Below are 15,971 nucleotides of genomic sequence, written 5' to 3'. Positions count from 1 at the left end.
ATAAAAAATAAGTTTAAAAAACTAAAAGAAAAAAAATCGAAAATAATATTAAAAAATACCAAAAGCTGTCGGAATGTATGGGGCGCACTCAAAAAACTGATACGCGAAATATAATAGTGGTTAGTGGTGATTAATTTTTAAATGTGTTTCCGCATGAGGTAAGCGCTCTTCTGTTGTTTTGTTATTTTCTGAATTTAAATTGAACATTCTGAACTCGAATTCTTATAAAACTATTTATTTTAAACAAATAAGAAACACGTATGCTTTTATCACGAACAAAATTAAAAACGTAATTAAATAAAGTAAATAAAAAGCAAAAAGCATTGTTTCATTTTTGGCGGAATATAACAATGGTCATTTATGATAGTATAACAGTCAAACATGATATCTACAGTAAACTATCATTTACGACACTTTTTGATAGTTAGAGTGTCAGCACTGATCCAGGAAAAGGAATGAGAGTGAGCAGTACGGCTATATACTTAATCAGTAGGCGATGTTGGTGTATAAGAAGGAGACAAAAACTAACACGTACACAGTTGTTTACATCAAATTTGCGCAAGTCCCCTTAAGTTTGTGATAGAAAGTTTGTATGAGACGCAGATCGTTAGGTTGACATTGCTGACAATCAGATGATAGTCATATGATAGTCAGTATTCTTGTAGGGACATTAATGTACACATTGTGAATTCAGACAAGTGGCGAATGTTTGAAAAAAAAGGTTCACAATAGCAAACAACCTCGATCACCTTTTCAATCGCTGTTCGATTACTTAAAACATTTGCTCAATAGTGTTTTTCAACATTTTTGTAGACGACTGGTACATTGCGCTACTCACATATTTTAAAATGTTTGCTTAGCTGGATTCTCATATTTTCTCTATTAACTAGATTTTTAAAATTAATATTAATTTGTAGTCTCATTTTCTGTAGACTCATGTAAAAGAAAAATGCGTTTGAAACATAAATGGGCAACTCAAGGCACTTTTATTTATTAACCGCGAGCAAAAAACAAACCTTTCTTTCATTCTCTGGCCATTCGCGACAGCCGTTCTCCCTGTCAGCATCTCTTTGACAGGCAGGTATTATGGCAATGAAGGAATAGAAAGATTTTTCACTTGTATGAATTCAGAATGGATGTACACGAAACTAAACTGAATGCAGGCCTAAAAAAACCGATAATAAACGAAGTATACTGAGTTAAAGCGACTATGATTTCAGTTTATACTCAACAATGTCATGTATGTATGGGACATATGTGTTGCGGGGAACTCGTATGTATTTTCTATTTTATGTGCACTCACTCTGTACTTGACTAAGTACACATTTACGGCCCGATTCTTAGCGTTACCGGTAAAATAGTACCCAGAACATTATGTAACCGAAAATCGTTACCAGTTGTTTTATTCGCGATTCTGGCCAAAGTGATAACGCTGTCATCACCGAAAAACTCACCAGTGTCTGTGGTGAAAGTTAAAAGTTGGTTTTCTTCGCTTTATCCATGGGACAGCATGGGACAGCTGAATATAAACTTTCTTTATTTAATTTGATACATCAACTTCCGGCGCAGTACGATTTTGACATTTGTCCATCGAATTTACAAAAACGAAGTACATGGAATTTTTATTTATGTTTGTAGGTATGTCACCATGCTGTCACCGTGTAAATTCCATGTACTTTGTTTTTGTAAATTCGATGGACAAATGTCAAAATCGTACGGCACCGGAAGTTGATGTATCAAATCAATTAAAAAAAGTTTATAATCAGCTGTTCCATGCTGCCACCTTGTGTCGTTGCGCCATGGCACAGAGATAATGTATCACCTTCTAAAACTTTCTACCTAGGTGTTGCCACTCAGAATGTTTCACAAGGTTGCCACCTATTCGAAATAAAAAAAAAAACTGCATGAGATATGCCGATATGGGTATTAAACGGAAGGTATTTCACTCTGCATTACAATAGGGACATTTTTGAGTAGGGTTGCCATTTAGGGTTGCCACCTATTCGAAATTAAAAAAAAAATTTTATGAGATATACAGATATGGGTACGAAACGAAAGGTATTTCACTCCGCATTACAATAGGGACATTTTTGAGGCGGGTTTCCATTTAGGGTTGGGGTAGTTAGACGAAATAGTACTCTACTTAATCATTTTCTATTAAAGCTTTAAAGGAGAACATTAAAGTTAAAAATCTTCGTAAAAAAATCTTACACATGATTCGACCTACTTTCTTAACTTCACACACGCTAATAAAATTGCAATGCAATATCAAGGCACCGTGGCAAATTCTAGCAAAATATATTTAAATGCACATGTTTGGCAAATATGAAATAATTATTCATTTCTCACAGGTTACTATTAAAAAGATTTCCCACCATAGCAAAAAGATATCTCTCCATGCTAATTTGCTACGATCTAACCATTTAACTACTTACCAACAGATGGCGCTTAGGGAAGTAAGTTGACATTTAATTAAACTAACTGATAGTTGTCATTCGTGAAATTTACAAGTTTTTGGAATGTAATAAAATTGTGAGATTTTGATAGTGTATAACTAAAAAAATGTTTGAAATTAATAATTCGGCGTATGAAGATACTCGAGAAACGTTGCGAGCACAACGAAACGTTGCCAGCACAACGAAACGTTGCCGAACAAAGCTCGGTCGCCCAGCTACTGTTTGTAACTCTCTAGGCTAGGCGCTCGATTTGGGAGCAAAATGGCTGCAATTATTAAAAAATTAGCCAGCCGAGCAAACCTCTTGTGACTGAATCATGGATTTTACAACGAATTCGACAAATTTTTGTATTGCCGAATTGTTAGTAAACCAATTTAGTATAAAAATATTTGGTTAATTTCTTTGAGAATTGGTCCTTTTTTTTAGATTATCTTTGATCCCAAATGAAAACATGGTGTGGCAGTCGTGGCCAAAAGTAGAAACTATTCACGGATGTTAACAATCCTTTGGTAATGAGTTCCACCGCTTAATCGTAGCTTTCTAAACAAGTATTTAAAAATATTATTATTATTATTATTAAAACTTCAGACTGTCCAAAGAATGGTTGTTGGACATACTGTTCAGTACAGAAGAGATTTGAAAAAAATGAAAAACACATTTATATTAACGATGACGGTATCAAAATAGTATGTTAATATGTGTGTGTAGTATATATGTAGTACCTTTATTTACAAAAAGTATTAAACTAAAAACAAAATTTATAAAACGTTTTACTTATAAAATTACCACTAACTCTAAGTGATAAACAAAGTTATGAATTAATTTCAAATAATTAATACAATGCTTGCTTTATCCTCTAACCAGACTAGAATAAGCTGAGAATTGACTTTTTGCAAGACATTTAAATGTGCTAATTCGAACTTACAGAAAATCATAAACTATTTATAAGGAAGAGTTGGGATTTCGCGTAAAAGTAATTTTTATTTAAAACATTTCAAAAGTTTTTTTTTTTTACAATAAATAGCACATTATAACTTATTATTTTATGTATGTGCAAGGTGTGTGTGTGTTCATGTAAATATTTAGTAACAAACTGTGTTTATTTGTATTAACTAGGTACGTATCATATGTATGTAGCTTAAAAACAATTTCAAATATTCAACATTCAATATTAGATATAACATACATAAACATAATGATTTTCATAAAACCACTATGCACATACTTACATATTTACATTAGGTAAGTACATACATACAAATGTATATACGTATGTATAGAAACCTTAACTACCCTTCAAAAACACGAGTGCTCCATAAATAGTGTAAGGAATACTACTTTAGGAGTATAGGGGTGTTCCAAAACTAATCTGTATTCATACAAAAAATGTGCTCCAATTAACATTGCGATGTCCTAGGAGAGGAGTAGGTGATCCCACTCTTGCTTTGTTTGTGAGTATTCCATAGAGTACATACTTGAGAGTACTTTCCAAAGTACGTTCACTGTAGTACTCCATGGAGCCACAGAGGATCTTATGCCAAAGTACTCCTACGCGAGCTTTAAATATCTGCTATTTTGGTGGTTGGTTTTTTAACTATATGTATGTACCTATGGCTTGGGGTATGGGTAGTATGTATTTGTATTTTATTTGGTAGATATATGCAAATATTATGTTATAGTTTTATATTTTTGAATTAAGTGTCGTATATATGTTTAATAGTAACCGTGTAAAATTGGTTTTAAAACAATTTGGTTTCCAAATGGAATATTTCTCTATACTATAGTATGTATACATAAAACCAGTTGCGCGGTTGCATTCTATCGGAGTTACCATAGTAAATTTTATTATCAGTTATTTGTATGCAATATTTTACTTTTGGAAACTCTGTTCGATCGTCATCGTGTCGTGATCACGGTCGTTAAAACACGAGCAATGATCGGCTGATGGTGGTCTGCAAACGCATTGCAAAGGAGTATTGTTAGAGTACTCCAACATGAAAAAAAATGGAACACGTAATCCAACAATTTTTGCAGGGTAATATAGTACATACATAGATACATATGAATAATTATATATAAGGGCTGTGAAATAATTTAAAAACTAAACAGCAAGATAGCAGATATAACGAGTTTATGTCCAAGGTGGAGTCCAAGAATTCAAAATGATCAGCGCGGAATATAACGTACTAGGTTAATAATATGCGGGCACCACTCTAGAATTTCGGTGAATAGCTGTTCCGTTTGCCACTTGCTACCTCGCAGGATGTCTTTCACATATATGTAGGTGCGTTACTCGAGATTGTAAGCCGTGCGGACTTCGTGACACTCTGTCGAATGACGAGATATTAGCACGAGTCCATGCCAACAACTTCCTCAGAAAGCTCTCTACAACCACAAGCTTCATTTTAAGCTTGTTGTACCTTGTAGCGTTTTAATCACAATTTATTTGTAAAAGAATAAATTAAAAAACTAAATTGGACATATGTACTAATATGGCTACGCATATTCCGGAGGTAGATACGAGCTATTGAATATCGCAGAATCCTCTTAGAGTGCGGATAGCGAAAGTGAATCCTGCGATGACTGAAAAGGTTATATTCACTAGTTGTCAAAAAGTGCTATATGTATTTCAAACCACGACTTTGTAAAGGGGGTCAAGATCGAATTAGAATACCGCGGAGTTATTTTGGACTGTTAATTGAACTGGAAGTAACATGTCGGTGTAGATCCAATCTAGGCCAAACACTAATGAGAATCGAATTAGAAAAAAATAAATACTTGGCGCAATTTAGCTCAGTTGAGATTTAGGCGTTACGTGACCTACATATGTACATGTTTTGTGCTGATTCTCAACGGCATCTGCTTTCCCGTTCCTTAAATCCAGTACCTTTGGCGTGGTATGCAAGCGAGCTACGCCCACAGCACCGCATAGGGAGGTGTTTTTTTAATCTATTGAGCGCTCGCACTATCGAAAGGTTTGAAGCTCTCCTTAATAAAGAATAGTAACGTAGGAAAATGTCCAATGCAAGTTGACAGGGATAAAATACTTATGAACGAAAGTCCGCATGCATATACTTATGTATATAAATAACATTTCTTTTTAATATTTATTATTTACTCTCATTGAATTGGTCACAACAAATTTTATTACCTAATAAAAATGTATTACAAATTAATAATTAATTAACTAGTTTTTATTTTTTAAGTTGAACAGTCTTTGCCACATTCTACTATTTACACTAATAAAAACATATAACATTTTCCGTGGTTGCGGCTAATGAATAAGGTATCTTATATATTATATACATATATTCAATCTATCTGCTAACAAATTCTGGCTAGTCAAAACGACACATCTTCATATGTACATATGGAAAAGCGACCTGCAAATATTTAGTCAGAACAAAGCCTCCCTCTGATAAGTACATAAATCGCGTTTACTCGTTATATGTAGATATGTAATCTAACTAATTTGAAATAAGGGCTATAACTCAAACCGCCGTAAACTGAATTTAATTGCATATCACTCCGGCAGCAAAACAGCCATAGTAAAAACTGTTGCATTATTTGAGCATATTTGATAATCTTAGATCCAATTTAAACTGCAGTTTGAGGCCCGATTTTTTCAGTACGAGTTTAAGCTACAGTTATAGTTGACTTGAGTTTAACCCTGCCACTTGGTCCGTTAGAGCTGAGATGACCAGCAAAATTTTATGTTATCGGACAAAGTGGCAAGGTTAATAAACTCTAGTTAACTATAACCGGAGTTTAAACTTGCACTGGAAAACCAGGCACAAGTCGAACACAATTTAACTGTTTTAGATACATTTGGCGATGGAGTTTTAGCGTTAGTGAAATTGGGAATCCAGGGGCTGCCCTCAAATCGGTTCGTATTGCAAATACTCTCAAAATTTGGTAAGTTGCAAAAAAGTATGCAAAAATTTCAACAGCTTTTTTTAAACTTCGGAAAAATTGTTCCAAGAGTTGTCTAGACTTTTTATTGTACGTTGCAGTTTGATGGTATAAATATTTGTTGAAGAAAACAGGCAAAGAAAAAAAGCTAGTTTGGGCACCCGGTATAATTGCAACGTAGCCCAAAATGACAAACATTTTACCAACTTTGGTGGATTTTGGAGAGACATATCAAGCTTTTCTAGTGGGAACAGTCATATATATTTTAATCTATGCAAACATGTCTACATACATGCATACCGAATACCAGCTATTTAGGCAATTCAGAAGGTCACGTATCAAAGTATAAGCCCGTCATGTGTGCTTTGTTGTTGTTTCTCATATACAATGTTTGTAAAAAAAAAATAAAATCCAGCAGCCCATGTATATTAGGTCCGCTAAGTTATAGTCAAACAAATTATTTACTTAGTTGTAAAAATGTCGAAGGATTTTTATAACAAAATGCAAAAAAAAAATTGTAAGTATGGCTCTTCTTATGGATGTATTTATGTAAATACGACTTACAGCTCATGAAGGGTTCACTAGGTGTCACAAGTGGTCTCCATCATTGCAATTGCAAAATAGCTGAGGTTATTTTTACAGTGTACTGATTTTAATTCTTATTTTTTCTTGCGTCGAAAAATACCAGGTAAAAAAATTGTCCTAAGTGATAGTTTATGTGATCCCGGGGGTCCCTATTGCATTTTGAGGAAGAAGTCATTTTTTTTTAAAGTCCACAGATAAAAGTAAAATCTGGACTTTTATTTTATAAGTCCGAAAATAAAAGTTAAATCCGAACGTTTATTTTTGAAGGACGAATAAAATTGCAGCCCTATAACGGTGGAACGGCTCATCCAAACGAATCTTTTACCAATTGATTTTCTTAAATATCTGGATTTCAAATCTGTAGGGGCACTTTAAAACTTTTGTTACTAATTCTAGAGATTTGTCCTCGAAAAACCATACCCAACTCTCATAGTAATTACTTATACTTTTCCATAGTGAACTTGCACTCGCCATAAAGTTTATCCAATTGAGATTTTGCCATGAAATTTGGCATTACATTTTCTGTTGATACAAGATTAAATATGAAAAAAAAAAAAATCATTTTCTTTTGGATGAGCTGTTCCACCGTCATAGGGCCGTACTTTTATTCTGTCCTTAAAGAATAAATGTCTGAATTAAACTTTTATTTTCGGACTAAAAAATTAAAAGTTTGAGGATTTTGTTTATAAAAGGAATAACAGTTTGGGTCCCTGAAAATAAGTCCTGCGTTATTTGAATGATTCATCTATAAGAATAAAGTTATGCAGGTAATTTAAAAAAAAAATTTATGTACATAATTATGTGTGAAGCTGAAAAGACCTCTAACTCGAAAAAAATTTTTTTTACGATTTATTAAAAATTAAAGTTCGTTCTAGAAACTAGGGAAAACCGAAGATCGCACAACCCCCTAGCTCTGCTCAAGCAGGTGTGCCGAAGCTTCGTAGCGTTGATAATAACTGCACCCATTTCACAGAACTATAATCATAATAATATTCCCGAGGAGATATTTATTTATTCCGGGACTTGATCCCGCAACCTTATATGTTGTAGGCGAGCACACTACCTGCCACCAAAGCATGATGACCGCCGTGTTCTTAATATACAAAGTAATCAGTACAGATAACTACCCACTGTGACTTCCGTTTTTGATTGCATCTACTGTGGATCTTGAATTTCGAAATAAAAATTCAATAAATGACACGTGCTTTTCAAGCACTTACTAATAATAGGTACACTCAAGAATATTTCCTACCAAATCAAGCATATAAAATAATCTGGTTGGGAATGGCTGGTTTCAGCAAAAGGATCAAGAGAAAAGTAAATGCTGATATTCTATTTTAAATAGCGGTTTTAACGGTTATATTTGACACTCCATTAAGTCCTGAAGATTTATTACCGACAAATCTGTATGCAGCACCTCTCTCGGTAATTCGTGCAATTTTTGTACCTTAAAAGGTCCTCGGCCCTCGCTTTGATAAGTCCATGTGTCGGAAAGAGTTTCGATGCTTCTACTTTTCAGTAATCTATTGCTTCTTTTTATAGCGTCTACATATGTATGTATGAATGTATGTATGTATGCACGTAAAGCCATTTAAGTCAAGCTAGACATAAAAAAATCATTATGGCACTAACCTACACTATCTAACTATAGATGTGTTGTAAAAACACAAATTACCAGGCATATGCTGCAAGTAATTATAGAGTCAAATAGCCTGTTGGACTATTTAATTTACCGTCACACATAAAATTTCGCTCGAAAGTGAATTGCAGCAAATGCCTGTTTGTCTATACATATTGGATATTCCATCCCATTTCGACCAATTTTTAACCCGACCCCTTTAGAATTGGCTGCAAGTTTTTCTTCTTTTTCTAGCTTACGAAAGACGTTGTTCAGAAGTTTTTCAAATTTTTTCATCCAACTCAAAAAAAGTTATGAATTAAAAAAAACACCGTTTTTGTTTTCAAAATGCTATACATTTTTCAAAAATTGACCGTTTGGGATTTTTTTTTTTAATTTGTTTTTAAATGTACTTTTCGGAAAAAATTCAAAACATTTTTAAAGTTTTCATTTGTAATTTTTCAGTTTTTCGAGATTTTTCGAATTTCGCCCTTTTTTTCTCATAAAAAACTTCAATCAACTCTGCAATCATCCCCACTAATCCCGGAGTGGGCCGAGAATTTTTTTTTTTTTATTTAATTGAGAAAAAAAACTTTAAAATTTTTTTTGTATTTTTTCCGAAAAGTACATTTAAAAACATATTAAAAAAATCCCAAACGGTCAATTTTTGAAAAAGTTATAGCATTTTGAAAAAAACACCGTTTTCCAACTCAAAATAAGTTTTAAATATTTTGAAAAAAACGGTGTTTTTTTCAAAATGCTATAACTTTTTCAAAAATTGACCGTTTGGGATCATTTTTTTTTTTTAAATATGTTTTTAAATGTACTTTTCGGAAAAAATACAAAAAAAATTTTAATGTTTTTTTTTCAATTATATAAAAAAAAATTCTCGGCCTACTCCGAGATTAGTGGGGATGATTGCAGAATTGATTGAAGTTTTTTATGAGAAAAAAAGGGCGAAATTAGAAAAATCTCGAAAAACTGAAAAATTGCAAAAAAAAACTTTAAACATTTTTTTGAATTTTTTCCGAAAAGTACATTTAAACACAAATTTTTAAAAAAAAAAGATCCCAAACGGTCAATTTTTGAAAAAGTAATAGCATTTTGAAAACAAAAACGGTGTTTTTTTTTAATTCATAACTTTTTTTGAGTTTGATGAAAAAATTTGAAAAACTTCTGAAAAACGTCTTTCGTAAGCTAGAAAAAGAAGAAAAACTTTCAGCCAATTCTAAAGGGGTCGGGTTCAAAATTGGTCGAAATGGGATGGAATACCCCATATATAACTTATTGTACAGTTGTACATATATATATAGATATATGTACATATGTATTCATATACATGCACATTTCATACATGCAAATATAATAAAAGTTCTTAAAAAATCTTATATTTAGTTTTTACTTTATACATATTTATAAATGAGGTAATTGGCCCTTTGCATACCGACCAACATTAACGCTTTAAAAAGTTTTAACTTAGTATGATATTTTCCAAAGAAGCTCCAACTCCTTATTAGATAAAATAATATCGACATATGTATGTACATATGTCACATTTACCATGCTCATTATTATTGAAGCTATCATTTGAAAGGCTGCCAGGTGGGCAATTTGAGCAAATAACATTGTTGTTCCTTCTAATGTAATAGTAATTGCTCTATCCCATTTTTTTACCGTTGTCTTCGTTAGGCAATCGTCGATTTTCTTGATGATTAAATGATAATCCCGGTGCACTAAATAGAGTCGCGAGTTGTCCAGTACCTTTCGTTGTGCCAACATCGTTGATTTTATTTTGTGTTTGAACTTCGTATTCACTTTTAATGTCCACGTAGATTTTACTTTGCATTTGGTGTTCCTCCTTTAAGGAAATAAACACACGTGCACATTTTAGCTAAACATTGTCAGGTCCAGTTTTTCAATGCGAGTTTAATCTACAGTTAAAGTTGACAGAGTTTAACCCTGCCACTTTGGCCGCTTAAGCTGAGATGAGCAGCAAAATTTTATGTTATTGAACAAAGTGGCAAGGTTAAATTCTAATCAACTTTAACTGGAATTTAAACTTGCACTGAAAACCCGGGCGTTAGTGTAATGAGTTTATAACGGTTCTTACCATAATTTCGTCAATTCTTTGATTTGAATTGGGCATCTCATATTTATTGGTTTTGTCGCGTAACTCAATTGCCGCATTAAGTTGTTGATCCAGGGTTTTGCCCAATTGGTCCAATGAGCTTGTCAGTACATGCTCGATTTCTGTTAAATGTTTAAATTCAAACAAAATGGGCGTGTGAGTATTTTTTGATGAGCATTTCATGTAAAATTTGGAAATAAAACATTTAAGCATTGCATTAGCTGTTCGTGTTTGACGGAAAATTAACTTTCATTTTCTTTTTTCCTTCGCTAATTCTCCTCTAACTCTTCCTCTTCTCTTTCCCTACCTCATCTTTTTCCCTTGCCTTTTCGTCTTTCTTATTTTATCTGTCTACTTATCATCTTTCTACCCTTTTTTCTTCTCTTCATCTCTCCCTTGAGTTCGAATGAAAATACGAGCAGTGCATCTTTGTTTGATTTTTATTGTAAATGAACCTCTACTCGGATAATAAAGAGCTGGTCGACGTATATCAGGGCCCATATTACGTGTTACGATCAGTGACTAAAACCATTTTGACTCAAGCGATAACTATGCAACTGTCAAACTTTCTTTAAAATTCTAATAAAGAATGGATCTAACGAGTACTATTTGTCGCTAGTTCAAATATGCCATTAATCCGATCCACCTTTCACGAGCTATTGTGATTTAAAAAATCAGTTTCGATCACGGATCGTAACACGCAATACGGGCCCAGGTTAGAGGGTCCTTAATGAGCACTTCTTATCTGGTAAAATATATTTTAAAAACCCCAAAAGCAATAACTGGGGCCTGTATTAAAGGAAGTTAGAGGCGTCTGCCATAAGTTCGGACTTGTCGACCTAGTGGAAAACTCAACCTCTGCAAGAAATGGAACCTTTAAATAGTCCTGCCTCTTGAAAACTTATAGAGCAGGTCCCCTGGTGGACGGAATCTCTCGACGGAGTCATAGTTTTCAGTAGACGGCTTTTAAGTACCTGAAGGGATGTGAAAACGGCTGGATGATGAGTAACGAGGAATCCCTCGAGCTTTTGGCGGCGCAGGAACCTCTACCTGCATTATTATTATAAGAAAATATAACTCCGATAGGTGGCGCATGGATCGAAATATTTCAAAAAATCGTATTTGTGCTCTGATTAGGCTCATATTTGGAACACATATTACATACAGTCCAGTAGAAGTGTCATCAAAATACTTTGGAGTTTGAGGAGGGACAAGCATACGTGGCGCTGAGTTGAGTAAAGTCTTGAAAGGATTGTGTATTGAGGACTTAGATTGTAACAAATTATCAGGAAAGAGTCCTTGTAATAATGAGTCACTAAATGAAGTAAATATAATGAGAAATAATAGGAAACTAAATAAAGACTAAAAACTTGAAAATAAAATAATTTAAAAAAAAAGTGTTCAGTTCAACGATTTTATTTGAAACAATATTTACATTAAGTAATAATAGTTCTAAAAGTTAGAAAATAATGAAGTAGGTCCTAGGTACTAGTCATTGCACTCCTCATCAATCTAGGGCGTTCATCAGACAACTAAATAAAAGCGTTGGACGCGTAAAATTTCTATTGATAGTTATAAGTAAGACCAACTGAACCTTAATCAGGTTATGCTACGCCTCACATTTTTAGAAATTTCACGCGCCCAACGCTTCTATTCAATTGTCTGATCAACGCCCTAGGTTGATGAGGAATGTGATGACTAGTACCTAGGACCTACCTAACTATTTTCTAGCTTTTAGAATTATTCTTACTTAATGTAAATATTGTTTTCAATAAAACCGTTTAACTTAGAAATTTTTTTTTATTATTTAATTTTTCCTTCATTTCTCTTGAGGTTTTTCTATTTCTGTTATTGGACCCAGACGATCCCTTTATCTTGGTCAGCTTTTATTAAGTAAAAATATTCGAGGATGATAAAACTAACGTCATAGATATCAGCTTATTAATGATTGAACATTTAAGTATTGCCAAATCTTAAGCTTTTAGATTCTTGTGAGCAAAGTTTTACTAAGGCTATTCGCGGCAGACTGTTTTACTTATCTGTGGTAGGACATGATAGGGCTTCTGTAGATGCATTGGTCAGACGAGGAAAAACACTTCATTCCACACCGATCTTGCCGATAAACCAACGGAAGGAACTCAGATGTATTCTTCTTATGTATTTTACGAACTTCACGGGTTGACTAGGGATATTTACCAATGTTCGAGACCGACTGCTTGGTTTCAAAGAAGAGGGTCTTTCACTTTGAGCCTGCAGAATGGCTGTAAATATTAAGCTCGGGGAGTCATCGTTGGAATTTCTGAGTGCGCCGTACACACAGTTAACCACTTTGTCCAACATTGCTTACCTGAACTTCTTAAACGTCGTTTTGGTGGCATTTTTGAATCCTGAGTCGAAATTACTTCACAACAGCGTTTATTTCCTGCAGACGTTGCGGGGACACCACGCGTGTGCTCGGTAGTATCATGGCTTTCTGACGTTTGACAATTGGAATAGAGTTTGTCATTTATATCATGCCATGCACAATTGCTGCTAGCCGTAACTGCTATATTGGATTCATTGCGTGGACCACAATGGATATTTGTTTCACAGTCAAAGGGATTCGTTTTGTCTTGCTGATTGTTCCGTAAATATTTAGCTGCCGTAACATTGACTACACTGACACTTTTCGATATAGATGTTTTGACAGATGATGGTTCAGGTGGTACCAGTGCGAGTGGTGGAGTTTTTACTGATCTTGCAAAATGAAAAGCCGCAGCGCGTATTGATGAATCTATAGTTGGTTGTGGTACTACATTTGAGCGATGTATTGATGCTGCAGGCGTGCTAGGATCAGATGTTGGTGACACATATTCACAGGCATAACTTCCAGTTGATGAATCTCCATCATCGTCATATTCCACAACTGGAGATTTTTGCAAATTCTGTATTAAGCATAGGACAGCTTTTTCAAGTTGTTGCGGATTATTCGATGCGGGCTCATCTATCGATGACTGTGGTATTTTTGTGTTCACAATTAAAGAAAACTTATTTTTCATTTCTTGAACTCGACGTTTTCCCTCTTCCTCATCTAAAAGTGTATTCACACAAATGAAGGAGCGTACTTCTTGTGTTTCTTTGTCGACTTCTAGATAGCCCTTCGAATGTAGATAAATAAAATGTCCGTTCCGAGTTATCAGTCTGTAGGTGGACTCGCCAAATGAACTTTTGCAATCATACACTGTTAAATCATTATTAAAATATTAATACTTTGGTATATAAGATAATTAGCATTTTTTGTAAATTTTAATATGATTTCATCATGTATGTACCCACCAAAAAAATTACATAAGCAATAACAACAGTAACTTAAATCCTTTTAGGCCAAGTTTTTTTTTATAAAAAAAAATGTAAAGCGAGATAACAATTTGCGTCGTGCTCCTTTTAATTTTTTCCACAAATTGGCGGGACGGGACGTATTTGTTTTATGCCGGCTCCGAACGGCATCTGCAAGCCAGATGAGTTTTAACTGAGAGCTTTTAATGTCAGAAATACACTCGTGCTTGCCAAATACTTAGAAAAATTTACAATGGAGTACGCTACCATCACATTACGGCAGCCGTGCGAGTTTAAAATCCATTTAAAGTTGACTTCGGCCGCTTGAAAAAAAAAAAAAAATTCATATAAACGACTTGAATTGAAGCTTAAACTTGCACTGAAAAACCTTTAATATCTTACAACAATGCCAAATATGAGCTTAGATTTGATTTATGTCAGGGCGTGACGATTTTCTTTACATCATTACCAGTGCTGCTCAAAATTTTTTATATGGAAGTGCAAATCACAATACATGTGCAAAATTGTATGTGCACTGAAACTTTTTTTGTATTAAAAAAAAAAAAAAATTTATTCAAAAAATGTTAATTGTTTGAGGTTGGAAAAAGTTGAACATTTGGTTTCAAATTACAAAATATTTGCTTAAAATATTACGTCAATAGTTATATCACCAACATACAAGATCCAATAAATTTAATTCTGAATGTAGCGAAAAATTACTTTGACATCTGCCTCAATTTTTGTGGGAACATATTATACTATATACATATATCGTCGGAATTTGGTTTGCAATAATCATTATAAAAGTGAATGTGGAATGTTGCATTGGAAATTGAATTCGAAAACTTTTGAAATGCTTAATTAGAAGGCTCCTCATGGTTTGTTTTAGATTTGTGTTCACATTTACATACATACATTAGCAACAGAGATTACTGAGGTGCTGAAATACCACTTCAATTTAATGAAATGTTTAACACGTAAAGGATAGGCATGTTTACTTAACGGTTCCCCCCACTTCCAGTCAAAAAAGCCCCATACCCAAGAAAAATAATATATCGAATTGAAATAAAAAGTCACAGAAACTACCCAATACGGAGAATCTCTAGTTCAAAATAAGTGCATTTCTACTGCATTCTGAACCACTAATAATTCGCCATCTATCTCTTTTACACGTTTTCAACTGGCGAATTTAACATGGCGATGTCCTAGGCGGTGGAAATTGTCCCCACTGCATTAACTTTTCACTAGTTCCCAACTATATATAAATTTCTTTTTGGTACTTTCTCGATAGTTAAGTGCTGGTGTAATAGTGTTGATAAAGAGGCGTACTCATATGTAGTCGCAGCTCGTTAAAGCTGGTAGTGGTTTTTTTGTCAATTTTATAACTGAAAATCTAGCTATTAACGAAATAATACTTATTTGACACTCTAGGACTAGTTCTGAACCAGAATTTTTTATCACTAGTTACTGACTTCCCGTGATTGTAATTAACTAATATCATATGAAGTTAGAATAGGCTCCTCTTATTTTGGTACTATTTTGCTTATATCCTTTTATGCCTCATATATTTCAGCTCCGCGGTCAATTATCTATTTCAATTTTATTATGAATCAATTTTGATTACAAATTTTTTTCAGTGCTATAATATTTTTGAATAATGTTTAGTTGTCAAATTGTTAGTGTAAATTTTTTTATCATACACAAGTGCCTGAGCTTCATACGGGAGTGCCTTTTCCTGGCGCTTTCATAAGAAATTCGAACATTTTCATATGATTCCAAATTATATGTGAGGGCATATGGGAGTGCTATGAAAATTTTTTTTGTATTCTAAGTGTGAATTTGAATCTGTGCCTATGATTCAGGGCAAAACAAATACAAAAGTGCTACAAGTGTAAGGGGTTAAGCAGCTCTGATCATTACCAACTGCATAAAATACAACACCTCCTCAACATAAGTA

General features: G+C 33.7%; 1 protein-coding gene across 5 annotated transcripts in view; it reads right to left on the bottom strand.

Annotated features, from left to right (window-relative positions):
- Positions 1 to 9,943: 9,943 nt before the first annotated feature.
- The window catches only part of gce (germ cell-expressed bHLH-PAS), a 140,145-nt gene continuing 134,117 nt past the window's right edge, over positions 9,944 to 15,971 (bottom strand). For all 5 annotated transcript variants that reach the window (XM_067786238.1, XM_067786239.1, XM_067786240.1 and 2 more), the window contains 3 exons: positions 13,047 to 13,919; positions 10,682 to 10,821; positions 9,944 to 10,429 (listed from right to left, as the gene is read on the bottom strand). In XM_067786238.1, coding sequence (XP_067642339.1) covers positions 10,229 to 10,429; positions 10,682 to 10,821; positions 13,047 to 13,919 — 1,214 coding nt within the window. In that variant the 3' untranslated portion in view covers positions 9,944 to 10,228. The remainder of the gene's footprint in view (positions 10,430 to 10,681; positions 10,822 to 13,046; positions 13,920 to 15,971) is intronic.

This window comes from Eurosta solidaginis, chromosome 4, assembly GCF_040869045.1.
Source record: "Eurosta solidaginis isolate ZX-2024a chromosome 4, ASM4086904v1, whole genome shotgun sequence".
In the NCBI taxonomy this organism is placed as follows: Eukaryota; Metazoa; Arthropoda; class Insecta; order Diptera; family Tephritidae; genus Eurosta; species Eurosta solidaginis.
This window is presented reverse-complemented; position numbering and strand designations above follow the sequence as displayed.